Here is a 14,157-nt window from a genome sequence, read left to right as displayed (position 1 = left end):
AATGGCAAAGTTTCATTTCTTGCCCATGTAAAGTTTAATGACAGTCAAGCAACCCTCCTCCGTCCCATAATTATGCCATCAGGAACACATTCAAGGTTGCCAAGGCAGGAGAAGATCAACATGGTGGAAGCACACAGCTTCTTAACTTCCTGAGCCTGGAAATGACAGATATCCTCTTGCTCATAGTCCATTGGTCAGAACCAGTCACATGGCCCTGCTGTAACTGTAAGGGAGACTGGAAAATGCAAGAATGTGCATTCTCATACAATTTACCCTTGTGTCACTAAATGCTCCTTTATGATTTTCTTCTCACACACAGAACACCCTTAACCCCTTCCCAAGGGACGTAGCTCATAGTCCATTCAGAAACTGAAATCCAGGACCTCTGGGTAATGGGCAGTAGCCACTCAATCAGTTCCAGATGTGGTTCCTCTCGATTGGGAGGCCCATAAACTAATAAACAATCGGTGCCATCTGTGCCTGATAGGTAGTGGTGGAACAGGGGCAACACAATAGAAATAAATACTCCCCCTGGAAAGAAAGAATTAGAGACTCATGGCAATCACCAATGTATAGCAATTCTGAAGTCCCACTGGGCTAGGATGATACATGTTGGCACAGGACAGTCCTGATTCATGTCTGCTGCCCCGGTGGAATTATGAATAGCACCACCTTCACTTTCAAAAGCCCACTGGCTTGGAAAGGAGAGTAAATTACATAGCCACTCTGGGTGGCTTTGTACATTGTAAAGCCTTTACATTGTAAAGGTCCCTTCTTTGGGGAGTGGAGGGTATTTATTGATTAGCTCATGCCTCTGCTCTGGGAGGAGCTCCTGTGTCAAAATGTCTCTCACTGTTTCTGACTGTACCCTTTGAGAGTTTTTTCTTGTCGATTTTCCTCTTCAAATGAAGAGGGAAAGGGAAGTATGCTACCATTAGGGCCAGCACAGCAGCTTTCTCACCCCACTTCTTGCTTATAGAAGGTTGGGAGCCCAGGAGTTGTTGTTTTTTATTTCCAAGTCGCAAACAGTCATAGTATTTTTGGTTTATTTGGTTATATCTTTCTCTCAGAAACCTACCAGGCCTTTGATCTGTTTGCTTCTAGCCTGTTCTAAAAGTTAGTAACCTGACCTAGTGCTCTTTTTGAGACATAGTTCTTGAATCTGCTTTTTTCTTTGCTTTCTTTCCCTCACAGAGTTCTGTCTGAACTTATTGTCACTTACATCCAATCCATGTAGAAAAATAGATGGGCAGTCATTTTATCCAATGAGGAGGTTTTATTGGGCCTTCGTGTCTCAAAGCCTTTTAAACTTCAGACTTTTACTGTTTGGGATGTAGATACAGGTGGCTTTTCTCACACAGCAAATTTCTGGGCTTTATTTTATTTCTGCTTATAAGTTAACCAGTTCTTTCCTTAGCTTCTCTCTTTCTTATACTATCTTGCCAAACTCAGGAATGGCAATCAATGCACATTACTAACGTTCTATCTTCTAACCTCGCTCCATGATTGACAGGTTCAGTAAGCATGTGATCTGCCTTTCAGTTTTTCTGAGGTGATAGCTTTATCAAATGCTTTGACTTTGCATAATATGATCTCCATCTTTCCTGCCTTCACTAACAGTGTCCTTGTTGCTTGCCTCCTGACTGTTAATCCAATGCCAAATATTTTATGTTTTTGTTATGGAGGTACTCTACTTCCCTCATCACTCTATGTTATTTGGAGTAATTAATACTAGCTGTTGCAACCAACAAATCCTAAAGTCTCAGGGGTGTAACATAATGAAGCCTTATTGAGCACTCATATAAAGGCCAACGCCGGTTCCACAGCCCTCCTGCATCTTGCAGCCGTGCTGCCTGGAACACATGGCTTCCAACGTTGCTGCAGAAGCACAGGAGACATGGAGGAGCCATGTGTGCTTTTCATTGCTTCAGCCCAGTAGTGACACATGGCACCTCCAACTGACAGTACATTGGCTAGAAGTGGTCACATGGTCCTAATCTAGCTGCAAGGGAGACTGGGAAATGTAGGAAAGCACTTGTTTATTTGGTAAGCACAAACTTGTCTCTGTCATAGAAGGAAGTATCTTGCTTCATAAAAGAAAAAGTTTTCATTTTAACTTGTTCTTACATTACAGGTAGAAAACCAACCCCTAAACCTTGTACGGAATATGAATATAAGTGTGGCAATGGGCATTGCATTCCACACGACAATGTGTGTGATGATGCTGATGACTGTGGTGACTGGTCCGATGAACTGGGTTGCAGTAAGTAAACACTTGTTTTTATAGTTAATTGTAGTAACTCCTCAGGTTTACCTAATTAAAACATGCAATAATATAACGTAGACACAGACCACATTTTCTCTTTAATTTACTTTTTGCTTGAATTCCAGTCAAGCCCGTAGCTAGCTGTGACTGAGTGCTTATCCTAGACCAGACATTGTGTCAAACATTCTATGTGCCTGGTAGCAATCTTATGAGTTAGGTGTTATTATCTCTTTTTTTATATACAAATGAGCAACAAACTTAGAGGTTAAACGAATTGGCCAGGTCTTACTGTCATTAAGAGGTTGAGTCAGGATTGGAACTCTGGTCTGCTTTACTGCAGAACACATCCTCTTCCCAGTTCACTGGGTGCCTCTTAGCACTTTAAGGCTACATATTATGTTTATTAATCTGCACATTGTGGTGGGGGGGATGGGGGAGGGATAGCATTAGGAGAAATACTTAATGTAAATGACGAGTTAATGGGTGCAGCAAACCAACATGGCACACGTATACATATGTAACAAACCTGCATGTTGTGCACATGTACCCTAGAACTTAAAGTATATATATATATAAAAAAATGTTAAGCCAAATGCAGTATCCTTGGTACTTGAAAAAGCTTCTGAGTGTGTTTGATCAAGAAGGGAATGCCACAGGGGACCTGGGAAGGGACATTTATTTTTATTTTTAAAGTTGAGGGAGTGGCTGGATGCAGTGGCTCATGCCTGTAATCCTAACACTTTGGGAGGCCGAGGCAGACAGATCACTTGAGCCCAGGAGTTCAAGAACAGCCTGGGCAGCATGGCGAAACTCCGTCTTAACAAAATACACAAAAATTTGCTGGGTGTAGTGGTGTGCACCTCTAGTCCCAAATACTCGAGAGGATGAGGTGAAAGGATGGCTTGAGTGTAGGTAGGGGCTGCAGTGAGCTGTGATTGTGCCACTGTACTCCAGCCTGGGCAATAAAGTGAGACCTTGTCTCAAAACAAACAAACAAAAAAGAAAGTAGAGGGAGCACTTTGTGTAGGAAAAGGATGATGAACACAACCAAGGAACAATTCTAGCTCAATATTTTGATGGAAATGTTAAAATGACATGTTACTAAGTCACACCTTTGTAGTCCATTTATGACTCATAAAGTGCTTTCACATACATTATTTAATGTGTTACTCAGGTTAGCCCCAACGAGTTGCTTTTATTGTCTATGTAATAAAGCTCAGAGAGCTTAAGTAACTTCCTTGTGGTCACACAGAATGGCAGAGGCAGAATTGGAGCAGTCATGTAAATCCAGGTTAGGAGAGCTGGCCTCTGGATCCCTGCCACTAGCTGTGCCACTTGGGCACATACTGACCTCTCCAGTCTTTGGCTTCCTCACAGGAAAAAGGAGGCCGTTCTCCAAACTCTAGGAGCCTGTGACTTAGTCATCCTAGTGAGCTCCATGTGCTTTCAACTTCTTGGGCTCTAATTGATTTTTTTCTGAGGCATCCAAAGGATTTTCTATCAGTTTTTCTCCTGCATGAGTTACAAAGGGGTGTGAATAACCAGCCATATTGAGTTGGCTTGCCATTTATTTCACATGTGTTTTCTGTGGGACTTGGAGTTATTGACAGAATGAAGTGACTTGATTAAATATTTTAAAAGCCTGAACATGATAGAATTTGCAAAACTGAATGGCAGGTTTGGGTTCTGACTCCCAGAGACTGATAGGTGGCTTAAAATAGACTACAGTACTTTCTTTTCAAATGGCATTTAATTAGTAGCAGGTTTTTTTTTTGTTTTGTTTTGTTTTGTTTTGTTTTGTTTTTTTAAGGAAATAAGTAGCACGAACTTTAATTCAGGTATGGAAACAGCTTCTCTTTTCAGATATTAAGTGAATATGTGATATGGAATTCAGTCTTATTTCTCTGGGCTAATAATTTGAGGCATAGAATTCTTTTTTAAAATACTAGTTCTTGGGTGCTGTTAATTTATTTGCCTTTCTTTTTTTTCTCCTTCCTCCTCTCCTTCCTCCTCTTCTCCTTCTTCTTCTTCCTTCTTCTCCTCCTTCCTCTTCTTCTTCTCCAAAAGCATCACTGAAGTGTTTGAGACACATTTTTCGATTTTTAAAAATTGAAGGTGTACAACATGATGTTTTGATATACTTATATATAGTGACGTGTTATAGTCAAGCAAATTAACATATCCATTATCTCACATAGTTATCTTTAAAAAAATTATTTTTGTAGTAAGAGCACCTAAAGTCTACTGTCTTGGCAAATTTTCAGGAATGAAAATACATTAGCATTTTTTCTAGCACCATTCAGGTATAAAGGAAAGATGTTAACCTCAGGTTGCAAATATTATTTATGTGATCATAAAGATAGACTGACTTGCTGTTTCTCTGGTAGCTCTCATTCCTTCTTCATAAAATGGAGAGTAGGGTATGTGTTTTATAAATAGAGTGCCATATGTTTGGGTTTGGGACAATCAATTATACGGGTTAAAATGGTGATCATTTTCAAATGAAAACAACGATAAGAAAGCCCTCGCATTTTAGGAAGAATCCTACAGTGTCATGTGGTTTCTGCTCTTGTTAAGGACTCTTGCTTCACAAAAGCATGACTCATTCAGTGGATCACTTGGTCCAGAAATTCTTGACTCCTGGGACCCCTAATCCCTTTATAGATTTCAGAGCTGGGAGGAAATTACGAAGTCTAGTGATGCATGTGAGACCCATGGAGGTTATGTGACTGGCTCAGTGATATCCAAGTTAATAAACATAGGTCAAATTCATTTAGCAGTGTAGAGGGGATATCACTGCTGATCTCACAGAAATTCAAAAGACAGTAAGGAAATACTATGACAAATTTTATGGCAATAAATTAAACAACTTACGTGAAGTGAACAAATTCTCAGAAAGACGCAAAACTCTAAAAATGGCTCATGAAAAAAATAGAAAATCTAAATAGATGTTTTAACAATGTACAGTTGTTAAGAGCTCCTATAATAAAGGCTAGGATCTTTATTATAAGACTTTCATGCATACAGCTTTGAAGTCTGCACTCCAAGGGCAGCATTCCATTGAATTTCATTGCACTTTATTTTGGTTATTTTTCTTTTTGAAACCCAGTGTTTTTAATCTACTCAGACCACATATACTGATATGATCATTTACCCTAAAGGACTCTGAGAGTGATTAAGTTCACCTCATTGCATACTATGGAAAACAGATAGATATAAATCTATTTTGATTTGAAAGAATTGAACCAGGAGATACCACAGTCTCTTTGGCTAAAATACTCAGAAGCCTATGACCAGGACACTTTTTATTTGAGAGGTAGATGAAGCTTAAATCCTTAATGGAGATAACCACTGCCTCTCTTTCCCCCATTATCACTCACTGTCTATGTTCATCTTCGCCAGTTTTTCTGTAAGACCTAGGTTTGGGGATAGATGGAGGATAAAAGAAGCAAACTGATAAGAATGACAAGGATGAAAGCCAGATGGCTTGGATAGATATTGGTAGAGACAAGATCTTGGGGCAATGATGAACAATGAAGTGTTAGGATAAAGTGTGAGCTGTTAAAAGTCTGTCTTGGAACATCTGGATCAGAATAACAAGGATCATTTATATGGGCTCTACAAAAATAAACTATGAGTTTTGTTTTTTTTTTTTTACTGTGAAAGTTCAATAACAATCAAAAGTAAAAATCATTTGAATCCCATCACCAAAAGAGAACTAACCTTTAAAGTTTGGTATACTTTTGCTATCTTTTTTTTTTGCATATGTATATGTAAGAAATATTTCTTAGCATTTTGAAAAATTAAGAAATATTCTATACTAAATGGAGTTTTTCAGTCTTTTTTTCTATTTATTATAGGTATTTCCCATGTCAAAGTATCATTTGAAACTATAAATTTTAATAATCACATAGCAATTCATCATGTAGATAATCATAACTTATTGCTTCTAAGATATATTTTTTTTATATTTTAACATCTTTGAAACCAAGATATATATCTTACAATTAATAACATGTCAGTGTAAGTTCCAGACATATTCTATTTTAGTGTTACAGAAAGTAATGGTGCATCAGTAATGTCTTAGTTTTTTTATACTATAACATAATTTATTCTCTATCACTGAACATACATTCAAGTTGTTTTCAAATGTTCTTATTATAAATATTGTTATAATCCTTAAACATAAATTATACTGCATATTTTATTCCTTCTCAAGGGAAAATTCATTAACATGGAATAACTGGGTAAAAGAGTATGAATATTTTTAAAGTCCTTGGTGCATACATACATAGTACAAAATTTCTTTGTGTACTAATTTATGGCTCTAAGAGCAGTTGTATGACTTAGAACTCTATGTATTTTACCGCACCCTGGTCAACACTTGATATACATATATATATTTGTGTGTGTGTGTGTGTGTGTGTGTGTGTACATATATATAATCAATTGGTCAATGTTAGGCAAATTATAGTCTTCTTAAAATTTTATAATTTCCTCCTATTTGTAACTTTGTTCTAACCTATCTGTATCCATGTCTTTTATTTATTTATTTATTTATTTATTTATTTATTTATTTATTTATATCCATCTGTTATCCATCTATCGATCTATCATCTATCTCTCTATCTATCTATTGATCTATCTATTTGCAATAGCGTTAAAGATAGTAGAGAAGGTGGTAATAGCTGTAGAGTGTCAGGCTTCGTAGTTGTGCAGTCCAGAATTGGATGCTCTGAGGATGAGCCTAGGAGTGCTGCATATAATGTGAAAATTGCCTCAAAGTTTTAACATTATATGCATTTATCTAAACGGTATTCAGGCCATGATCAGAAATAGGAATCCAGACTCCCCCAGTGCCCTCTGTCCTCTCAAAGGCTCATGGAAAGGGGTCATCTCAAGATGTCCTATAGTTGGTTACGAGTAGGTGCTCCTTTTGATACACCACTTGACTGTTATTTGTGGCTGATCTGGTTTGTAATGCTGGGATTTTGTTTTTCAGATAGAGGAAAAGAAAGAACATGTGCTGAAAATATATGTGAGCAAAATTGTACCCAATTAAATGAAGGAGGATTTATCTGCTCCTGTACAGCTGGGTTCGAAACCAATGTTTTTGACAGAACCTCCTGTCTAGGTAATGTATATTTTTTCCAATTCCTGTTTAGGTGAACTTTACATTTAAGGTTCTCCACCCACTCCCCTTTATTAAATAAATCACTATTTAATTCCCTTAATGGTACCATACTCATGGTTTCATGGTTCTAGGTCATTAAACTACTCAAGAATTGCTTTCCCCCGCCTGCGTGCATGCTATCTGACCAGTGCCTACCTAAGTGCTTGTCAGATACTGTGTGCTCAGTAGAGTCTGTGGAATTGATATGAATGATGAAGGCCTTGGTGATGATGGCTGCTTATTGCACCAGTGTGTGAAATCAAAGTTAATTTAAAAAACAAACTAGGCTTACTTTCTTCATTGTAAGTCGAACAACCAACACGTATTTATTATACACTTACTTATGCCAGACATAGATGAGTTGTAAGGTATGGAGTCAGAAGGTAGCTTATCAAGATGGTGAGTGATGAGCATGATTTTAGGTGCCTTTTAGTATTTGAATTTACTGTTTCTAATTCATGATATGTCATAGTCAGAAGATTGTAAGAGTTCCTTTTGGACCTGAAGCTTAAGAACTCAATTGAAAAACTGAATCAATGACTCCTGTTCCTGAAGCTGGTTAGCAGAAGTGAAGGGACACTGAACAATACAACACAACATATGCCTTCTGAAAGGGAAAATTTGCTCTGCTATTGCAGAGTCATAGAATTTAAATCCTGTCTCCATTGCTTATCAGCTTTGGGACTGTGGGCTTAATCGTCCATACCTCTTAAAGTCTTTTGGCAAGATTAAACGAGGAAAATATTTGGAAAGCATGTGAAACAGTATCTGAAACTTAGTGTTTCACAAATGTTTGTTTCATTGCTTATTTTCATCTGTACCCTTCTTGGTCCTCATAGCTAGCGAATATGGATTTAAACAGAAGCAAGTTCTCTAAGGAATGGATGGGAGCAGATGTTGCATATTTGGTTTTATTTTGCCTACAGATATCAATGAATGTGAGCAATTTGGGACTTGTCCCCAGCACTGCAGAAATACCAAAGGAAGTTATGAGTGTGTCTGTGCTGATGGCTTCACGTCTATGAGTGACCACCCTGGAAAACGATGTGCAGCTGAGGGTATGATGGGTTCATGTTGGGATTAATTGACTTTTGGGGAAATAAATACTGCTGAGTACACTATACAAGGAAAGAAACTTTAGATTTTCAGAGTTTTTCTTTTCTTTCTTTTTTTTTTTAAACTCGCCAGCTGCTTCTCTTCCAACACCTCTTTAGTCGCTCCTTCTCTCTCCTCCCCTGCCAGCTTAAAACAATAGCTACATCCCCCAACAAATATGTAGCAATTAAAACAAGAGCCAGATGTTACTTATTCTAATGGATTTAGCCTCTAGTCTACCTTGATAAAAACTTCAAAAAGTGGACAAGATGTCATCTTTCTTAAGGCTCAAACAACAACAAAAGCTTGCCTATGGGATGGTCATCAATAAAAGGAAGGTAACAAGGCCCTCCAGCTCCCACTCCACTGAGAACAAGATTTGAGGCCCAGTAGTCCAAGAGGGCTCATGAATTGGGGCAAATCAAGGACATATCCCTTTTGTATTGTTCATGGACTACTGATCACAGGCAGAAAGGAGTCTGGCACAGTCATAACTTCAATCATGAGTTTTACATTTTAGGTTGATGCCAGTGTCTGACAATCGGGCCTGATAAAAACAGAGAAAGAATATAAGTCAGAAGTATTATACTCCAAATTCCAGAGGCCTGATCTAAATCATCATATCCTAGTTAAGAGGCAAAGGGCTTTATCTTGAATTTGAAGTTTGTACTAGAATTTAAGGAATTTGATAAGAAAATAGTGCTTTATTTTGTAAAGTAAGAGTAAATGGCCAAAATGGCTGTTCAATTTCTTCATACAAATTGAGCTTTTAAAGCATACATTTGACTAGCATACTTACATATTTTACCCTCAAAACACTGTTGACAGTGAATGAAAACTAGAGTGAAAGCATTTGAACAGTTGGTCTGGTAATTAAGCAGCAATTTTTTAAATGTTTAAATCCTTTAACTGAGGACATGACTGAAACAAATTGGAATATTCATATAAAACATAATGTCAAGATAGAGGAAATATATAAAATGAACTTCTAAAAGTTACTTAAATTGGATTCAATTGACATTATGCAAGTAAATTAAACTTAACAAATTCTAGACAGTGCATCTTGGGATGAGTCAACGTTAAGTAGCTGCTTTAGGTTAAAAAAATTAAATCAAGGACAAGCTAGGTTTATTTTGTCGTTAGCTAGGAGCTAAATTGGGTCATAGAGCTGATTACCTGCTAAAAAGAATTATAAAATCTGTCAGGAAACAGTAAGGAATGAGACTTTTCTGTTAAACTTTTAGTAAGACTATAAAAGTATTTCTTCTGTGAGATAGAATGTCTGCAGTCTTGTCTGTTTTGATGTCAGTAAATAAAAACAATTCAGTGAAAATGAGGACTCTATGTAGGGTTCTCAGTCTAGCTTTGTTCCAAACTACCACTGAGTACAAAGAATAAAGAACTGATAATGTCCCTAAGAGACATATTAGCTTTCCACTTGAAGTGGAGAATGTCAAGTCATGGATTTTGTAACCCAGTTTGATAGTCAGCTTTATTGATTAACAGAGATAGTCAAATTCCTATAAAAACTCATGTTCTTTAAAAAGGGGACAGGTACATACTGTGCATTTTATATCCTACTTTATATAAGGAAAGTATAATTCAAACAGATAAAGTAGCCCTTTATTTATTTACAGGTAGCTCTCCTTTGTTGCTACTGCCTGATAATGTCCGAATTCGAAAATATAATCTCTCATCTGAGAGGTTCTCAGAGTATCTTCAAGATGAGGAATATATCCAAGCTGTTGATTATGATTGGGATCCCGAGGACATAGGCCTCAGTGAGTATAAACTTTGGCATCTTTCATTGATATTAAGTGACTTTATAGCATTTTAAGGTGTTGACTTTTAAAGAATTTATTGTTTAATGAGTGAATTTTGTTGCATTAGTGGAAGATGAAACTCTTCCAATCCAGCATGCTTCTGATGCCTTAGTGTGGCCTTGAAATCAGCCAGGCTTTCCTGATTTCTTTCCAAAACTCCTCCCATCACTAGGGTTTATCCTTTCTGGACCATCTCACATCTTCTTGTATTTTGAAATTTCCTTGTCCTTGATACTGCAGATCTTGTTCCTTCTTACCATTGTACACCTTGAAAATTTCTACTCAGACCTCAAAGACCCAGTTTAATGTCACCACCTCTGTGACAACTTCTATCACTCCTCCTGGCAGAGGTCTATGAATCCTCACCATGAACCTATGTCATTTTATGGCACATGTTACTCTAAGTTATATAGCTAGTTGACCACATAGTATCTTTCTATCCTCTAGACATCTGCTTTTTGGGGACAAAGACTGAATCTAATTTATCTCTAAATGCCTAGCAGCTGACCCAACATCTAATACACTCTATGTGGTAGGTAATCACAAAATTTAGTTGAATAAAGGAAAAAGCTGAATAATGCTTATCGTTGAATCTCTCATGGCTCTATCTGGTGTTGGGGGAGATGACAGTAGGGTAGGAGTCAGAAAACTTGTCTTCTATGTCTGTAAACTTATCTTTTATGCCAGTCTCCCTTATCTACTAGCTTTGTGTTCCTAAACAATTGTAACAATTCTCTGAATCTCAATTTTTTTTCTACAAAATCAAAGTAGTAATCTTCTTCTGTCTGCTTACCTCTGAGAGTTGTTTTGAAGATTGAATGAGATAGTAGATATGAAAGGCTTTGAAAACTATCAATAACTATGCCAATGTAGGACTTATTATTGTTGTATTTTCACACATATTCATGCAATACAATACACTTTTCAAGAATGGTGCATACCTAGGAAAGCAGCAGGTGTCCAGTGCATCCCTCTACAGTCACAGTCTTCCTACGCTTTTAACATGCCTGCTGTCCACCATCCTTCTGTCTGTACATAAAATAGGACTTCTCGTTGACATGGCTTCTTTATTGCCTCTGATCTTGAGTATGCTTTCAAATTCTCAACAGCCTTCCCTGGTTTATCTCTATACATTCTGTTTTGGAAACTAGAACTTGATCCTAATAAGAGTAAATAAGCACTTTGTTGAAATACGTTTAAATGAATCACTTTTAAATAGAGATGACTAAATCTCACTAAGTTCTCAGTTGAAGCATTTGTAGCTTATAGCTCAAGTTTGATAGGTTTTAAGGTTTGATTATACTGATGTCATTGAATTATTCATATTATAACAATAGTAAGGAGGGAGGTAGAGATGTCAATAAATGAACAGTACTTCAACTGATTAGACCCCTGTTCTTCCTTTACTTGATGCTCTTGATATGAAACTGACCTGTGTGTCTTCCTCTGTAGGTGTTGTGTATTACACTGTGCGAGGGGAGGGCTCTAGGTTTGGTGCTATCAAACGTGCCTACATCCCCAACTTTGAATCCGGCCACAATAATCTTGTGCAGGAAGTTGACCTGAAACTGAAATATGTAATGCAGCCAGATGGAATAGCAGTGGACTGGGTTGGAAGGTAAATTTGCCATACATTCCCCTCTTACCTGTTCTGTTTTCCTGGTTAGAGTTCTCTACTGCACTCCATGGCCCATGAGTGAGTCTGGGCCTGGATATGAGTACACTCAGCCATGGGTGCAGCTGGGCAATGGTTGGGCTTGCTGAAGCCCCAGCAACTACCTCCACTTACCCCAGCATGTCATGGAGACATTATCATATCCTGTATTCTTTGTGGGCCATGAAAAAAATTGGGAAAGCACCCAGGTCAAGACTCACTATTATATCTAGGATATAATAGTGAATATTATATTTACTATAAGTGAATAGCATTCTTGCCAACAGAGTTCTGGAATCCAAAATTAACTTTCAGTATGGCAGCACTGTTCATTTTGTGAAGAAATGGGACATCCTCACAATTCTCCCAGCAAAGCAGTTGAGATGAAACTTTTTTTTCTATGGTAGTTATCTTGGGGATGAACAATCCACATCTTGTGTTTTTAGCAGGCTTGTAGTTAAAACAGATCGGAAATTTGACTTTCCTGTTTAGTCTTTGGAATTGAGTTAATAGAGGTGTCAGTCTCTTCTGTTCTTCTAGACCTTCTAGTAGCCCAGGGACCAGAGCCACACATTTTGGATGGTTTTTAAGCAGAATTTAAATAGGGTTATCATCAGGTAGGTGTGTGAGGTACAAACGGATGTGGAGAAGTTAGTAAGCTCATTCTTCAAGGAAGAGGTTTGCACTGACTTACATTGGTGGGAAAATGATTCCTTGAAAATGAACTAATAATGCAAACATTTTTGAGGGGGAAAGTTCAGGAGTCACTGCCCTCCCGGAGAATGGATAGTTATTTTCAGTGTAAATTCTTTTTCACCTTTTAAAAAATGTGGCTGGTGTTCCTGGAAGAGCATCTTTGAAGAAGCTAATTGGGTCCTGCTGTGCCTGCAGGCTAACAGGGGACTCATTTTAGCATTTTCAGTCAAGAAACAGGGCCTTAGAGTACTGTTGCTAGAGTCAGGAACTCAAAACTCAAGACATTAACACTCTCTTCTGAAAACCAACCAGGGAATGGCAGATCTGTCTTCTTGTTTGAAGTTTTACCTCTTTCTCAGCCTTAATGAATAAGAGAATTAAGAATGTGGTGGAACTTTTTCTGCTTGTAAGAGACTGAGACCTGCAGCCTCAGAAGTGGAAATAAGTCAGGACAGTCTTGCTGAGTTTGTTATTTTGAAAGGCTGTTTCCACTCATCTTTGAGCTGACACCAGTTTCCTATTGATTCTAATGGGGCTCTTTCGTGAGGAGGAAATAGACTCATGGGCAGTCAGAGTTAAGGCACCAGCCCCACGATGCCTTATGACTTCTACCTAGAAGCTCGTGTATAATAATAATGCCAGTCAGAGGCCAGTCTGACTGCTGTGTCTACCGTAGTTAACTTGGGGACGAACAATCCACATCTTGTGTTTTTAGCAGGCTTGTAGTTAAAACACATTGGAAATTTGACTTTCCTGTTTAGTCTTTGGAACTGAGTTAATTCCATTGTGGATCCTGCGTGATTCAGGTGCTTTGGCTGTTGGGCAGGAGTCCCCTCAATTCCTTACTCTTCCAAGTGTAACCTGCCAAAGATGTCCCCTTGGCTGTAGTTCCCCAAGAGAGGGGGACTATGGTCTGATGATAGGTATCTGAGCAGCTCTCTCACCAGCCAGAACTTTCAAACGAAATGCTCTCATCTTCAAACCTCTTACCCAGTAATGATTACACTAGGCTTTGCAGTTGTTTAACTCTGTCCCTCTGAATTCAGGCATATTTACTGGTCAGATGTCAAGAATAAACGCATTGAGGTCGCTAAACTTGATGGAAGGTACAGAAAGTGGCTGATTTCCACTGACCTGGACCAACCAGCTGCAATTGCTGTGAATCCCAAACTAGGGTAAGTACTTGGAGAAGTCTTCAACGTTCTAGATATTTCTCCCTGGATTCTCATCAAATTCCATGTTTCTTATAATGTTTTTTCCTAGTTTAACTGAAATTGTCCTTCAGGTTTTTGGGAGTAGCATCTATGACTGTTTCAAGAATTATAACATGCCCTTGAGATCATATAGAACCAACCATTTCTGATGGGGAAATTCCTTTAGAACACATCTGAGAATCTTTCTGGTTACATGGATTCCTTGCCAAATCAGAGCTCTGAACTCTAAAGTTCTT

At 38.0% G+C, this 14,157-nt stretch overlaps 1 protein-coding gene across 3 annotated transcripts in view; it reads left to right on the top strand.

Moving 5' to 3' along the window:
* LRP2 (LDL receptor related protein 2) overlaps positions 1-14,157 on the top strand; it is a 232,305-nt gene that overhangs the window by 194,712 nt on the left and 23,436 nt on the right. For all 3 annotated transcript variants that reach the window (XM_024243330.3, XM_054549456.2, XM_054549457.2), the window contains 6 exons: positions 2,135-2,263; positions 7,269-7,400; positions 8,366-8,497; positions 10,172-10,315; positions 11,810-11,975; positions 13,754-13,882. In XM_024243330.3, the coding sequence (XP_024099098.3) occupies positions 2,135-2,263; positions 7,269-7,400; positions 8,366-8,497; positions 10,172-10,315; positions 11,810-11,975; positions 13,754-13,882 (832 nt within the window). The remainder of the gene's footprint in view (positions 1-2,134; positions 2,264-7,268; positions 7,401-8,365; positions 8,498-10,171; positions 10,316-11,809; positions 11,976-13,753; positions 13,883-14,157) is intronic.

The sequence above is a fragment of the Pongo abelii genome, chromosome 11 (assembly GCF_028885655.2).
Source record: "Pongo abelii isolate AG06213 chromosome 11, NHGRI_mPonAbe1-v2.0_pri, whole genome shotgun sequence".
Taxonomy (NCBI): domain Eukaryota; kingdom Metazoa; phylum Chordata; class Mammalia; order Primates; family Hominidae; genus Pongo; species Pongo abelii.
Note: the sequence above shows the minus strand (reverse complement) of the source record. Positions and strands in the feature narration are given on the sequence as shown.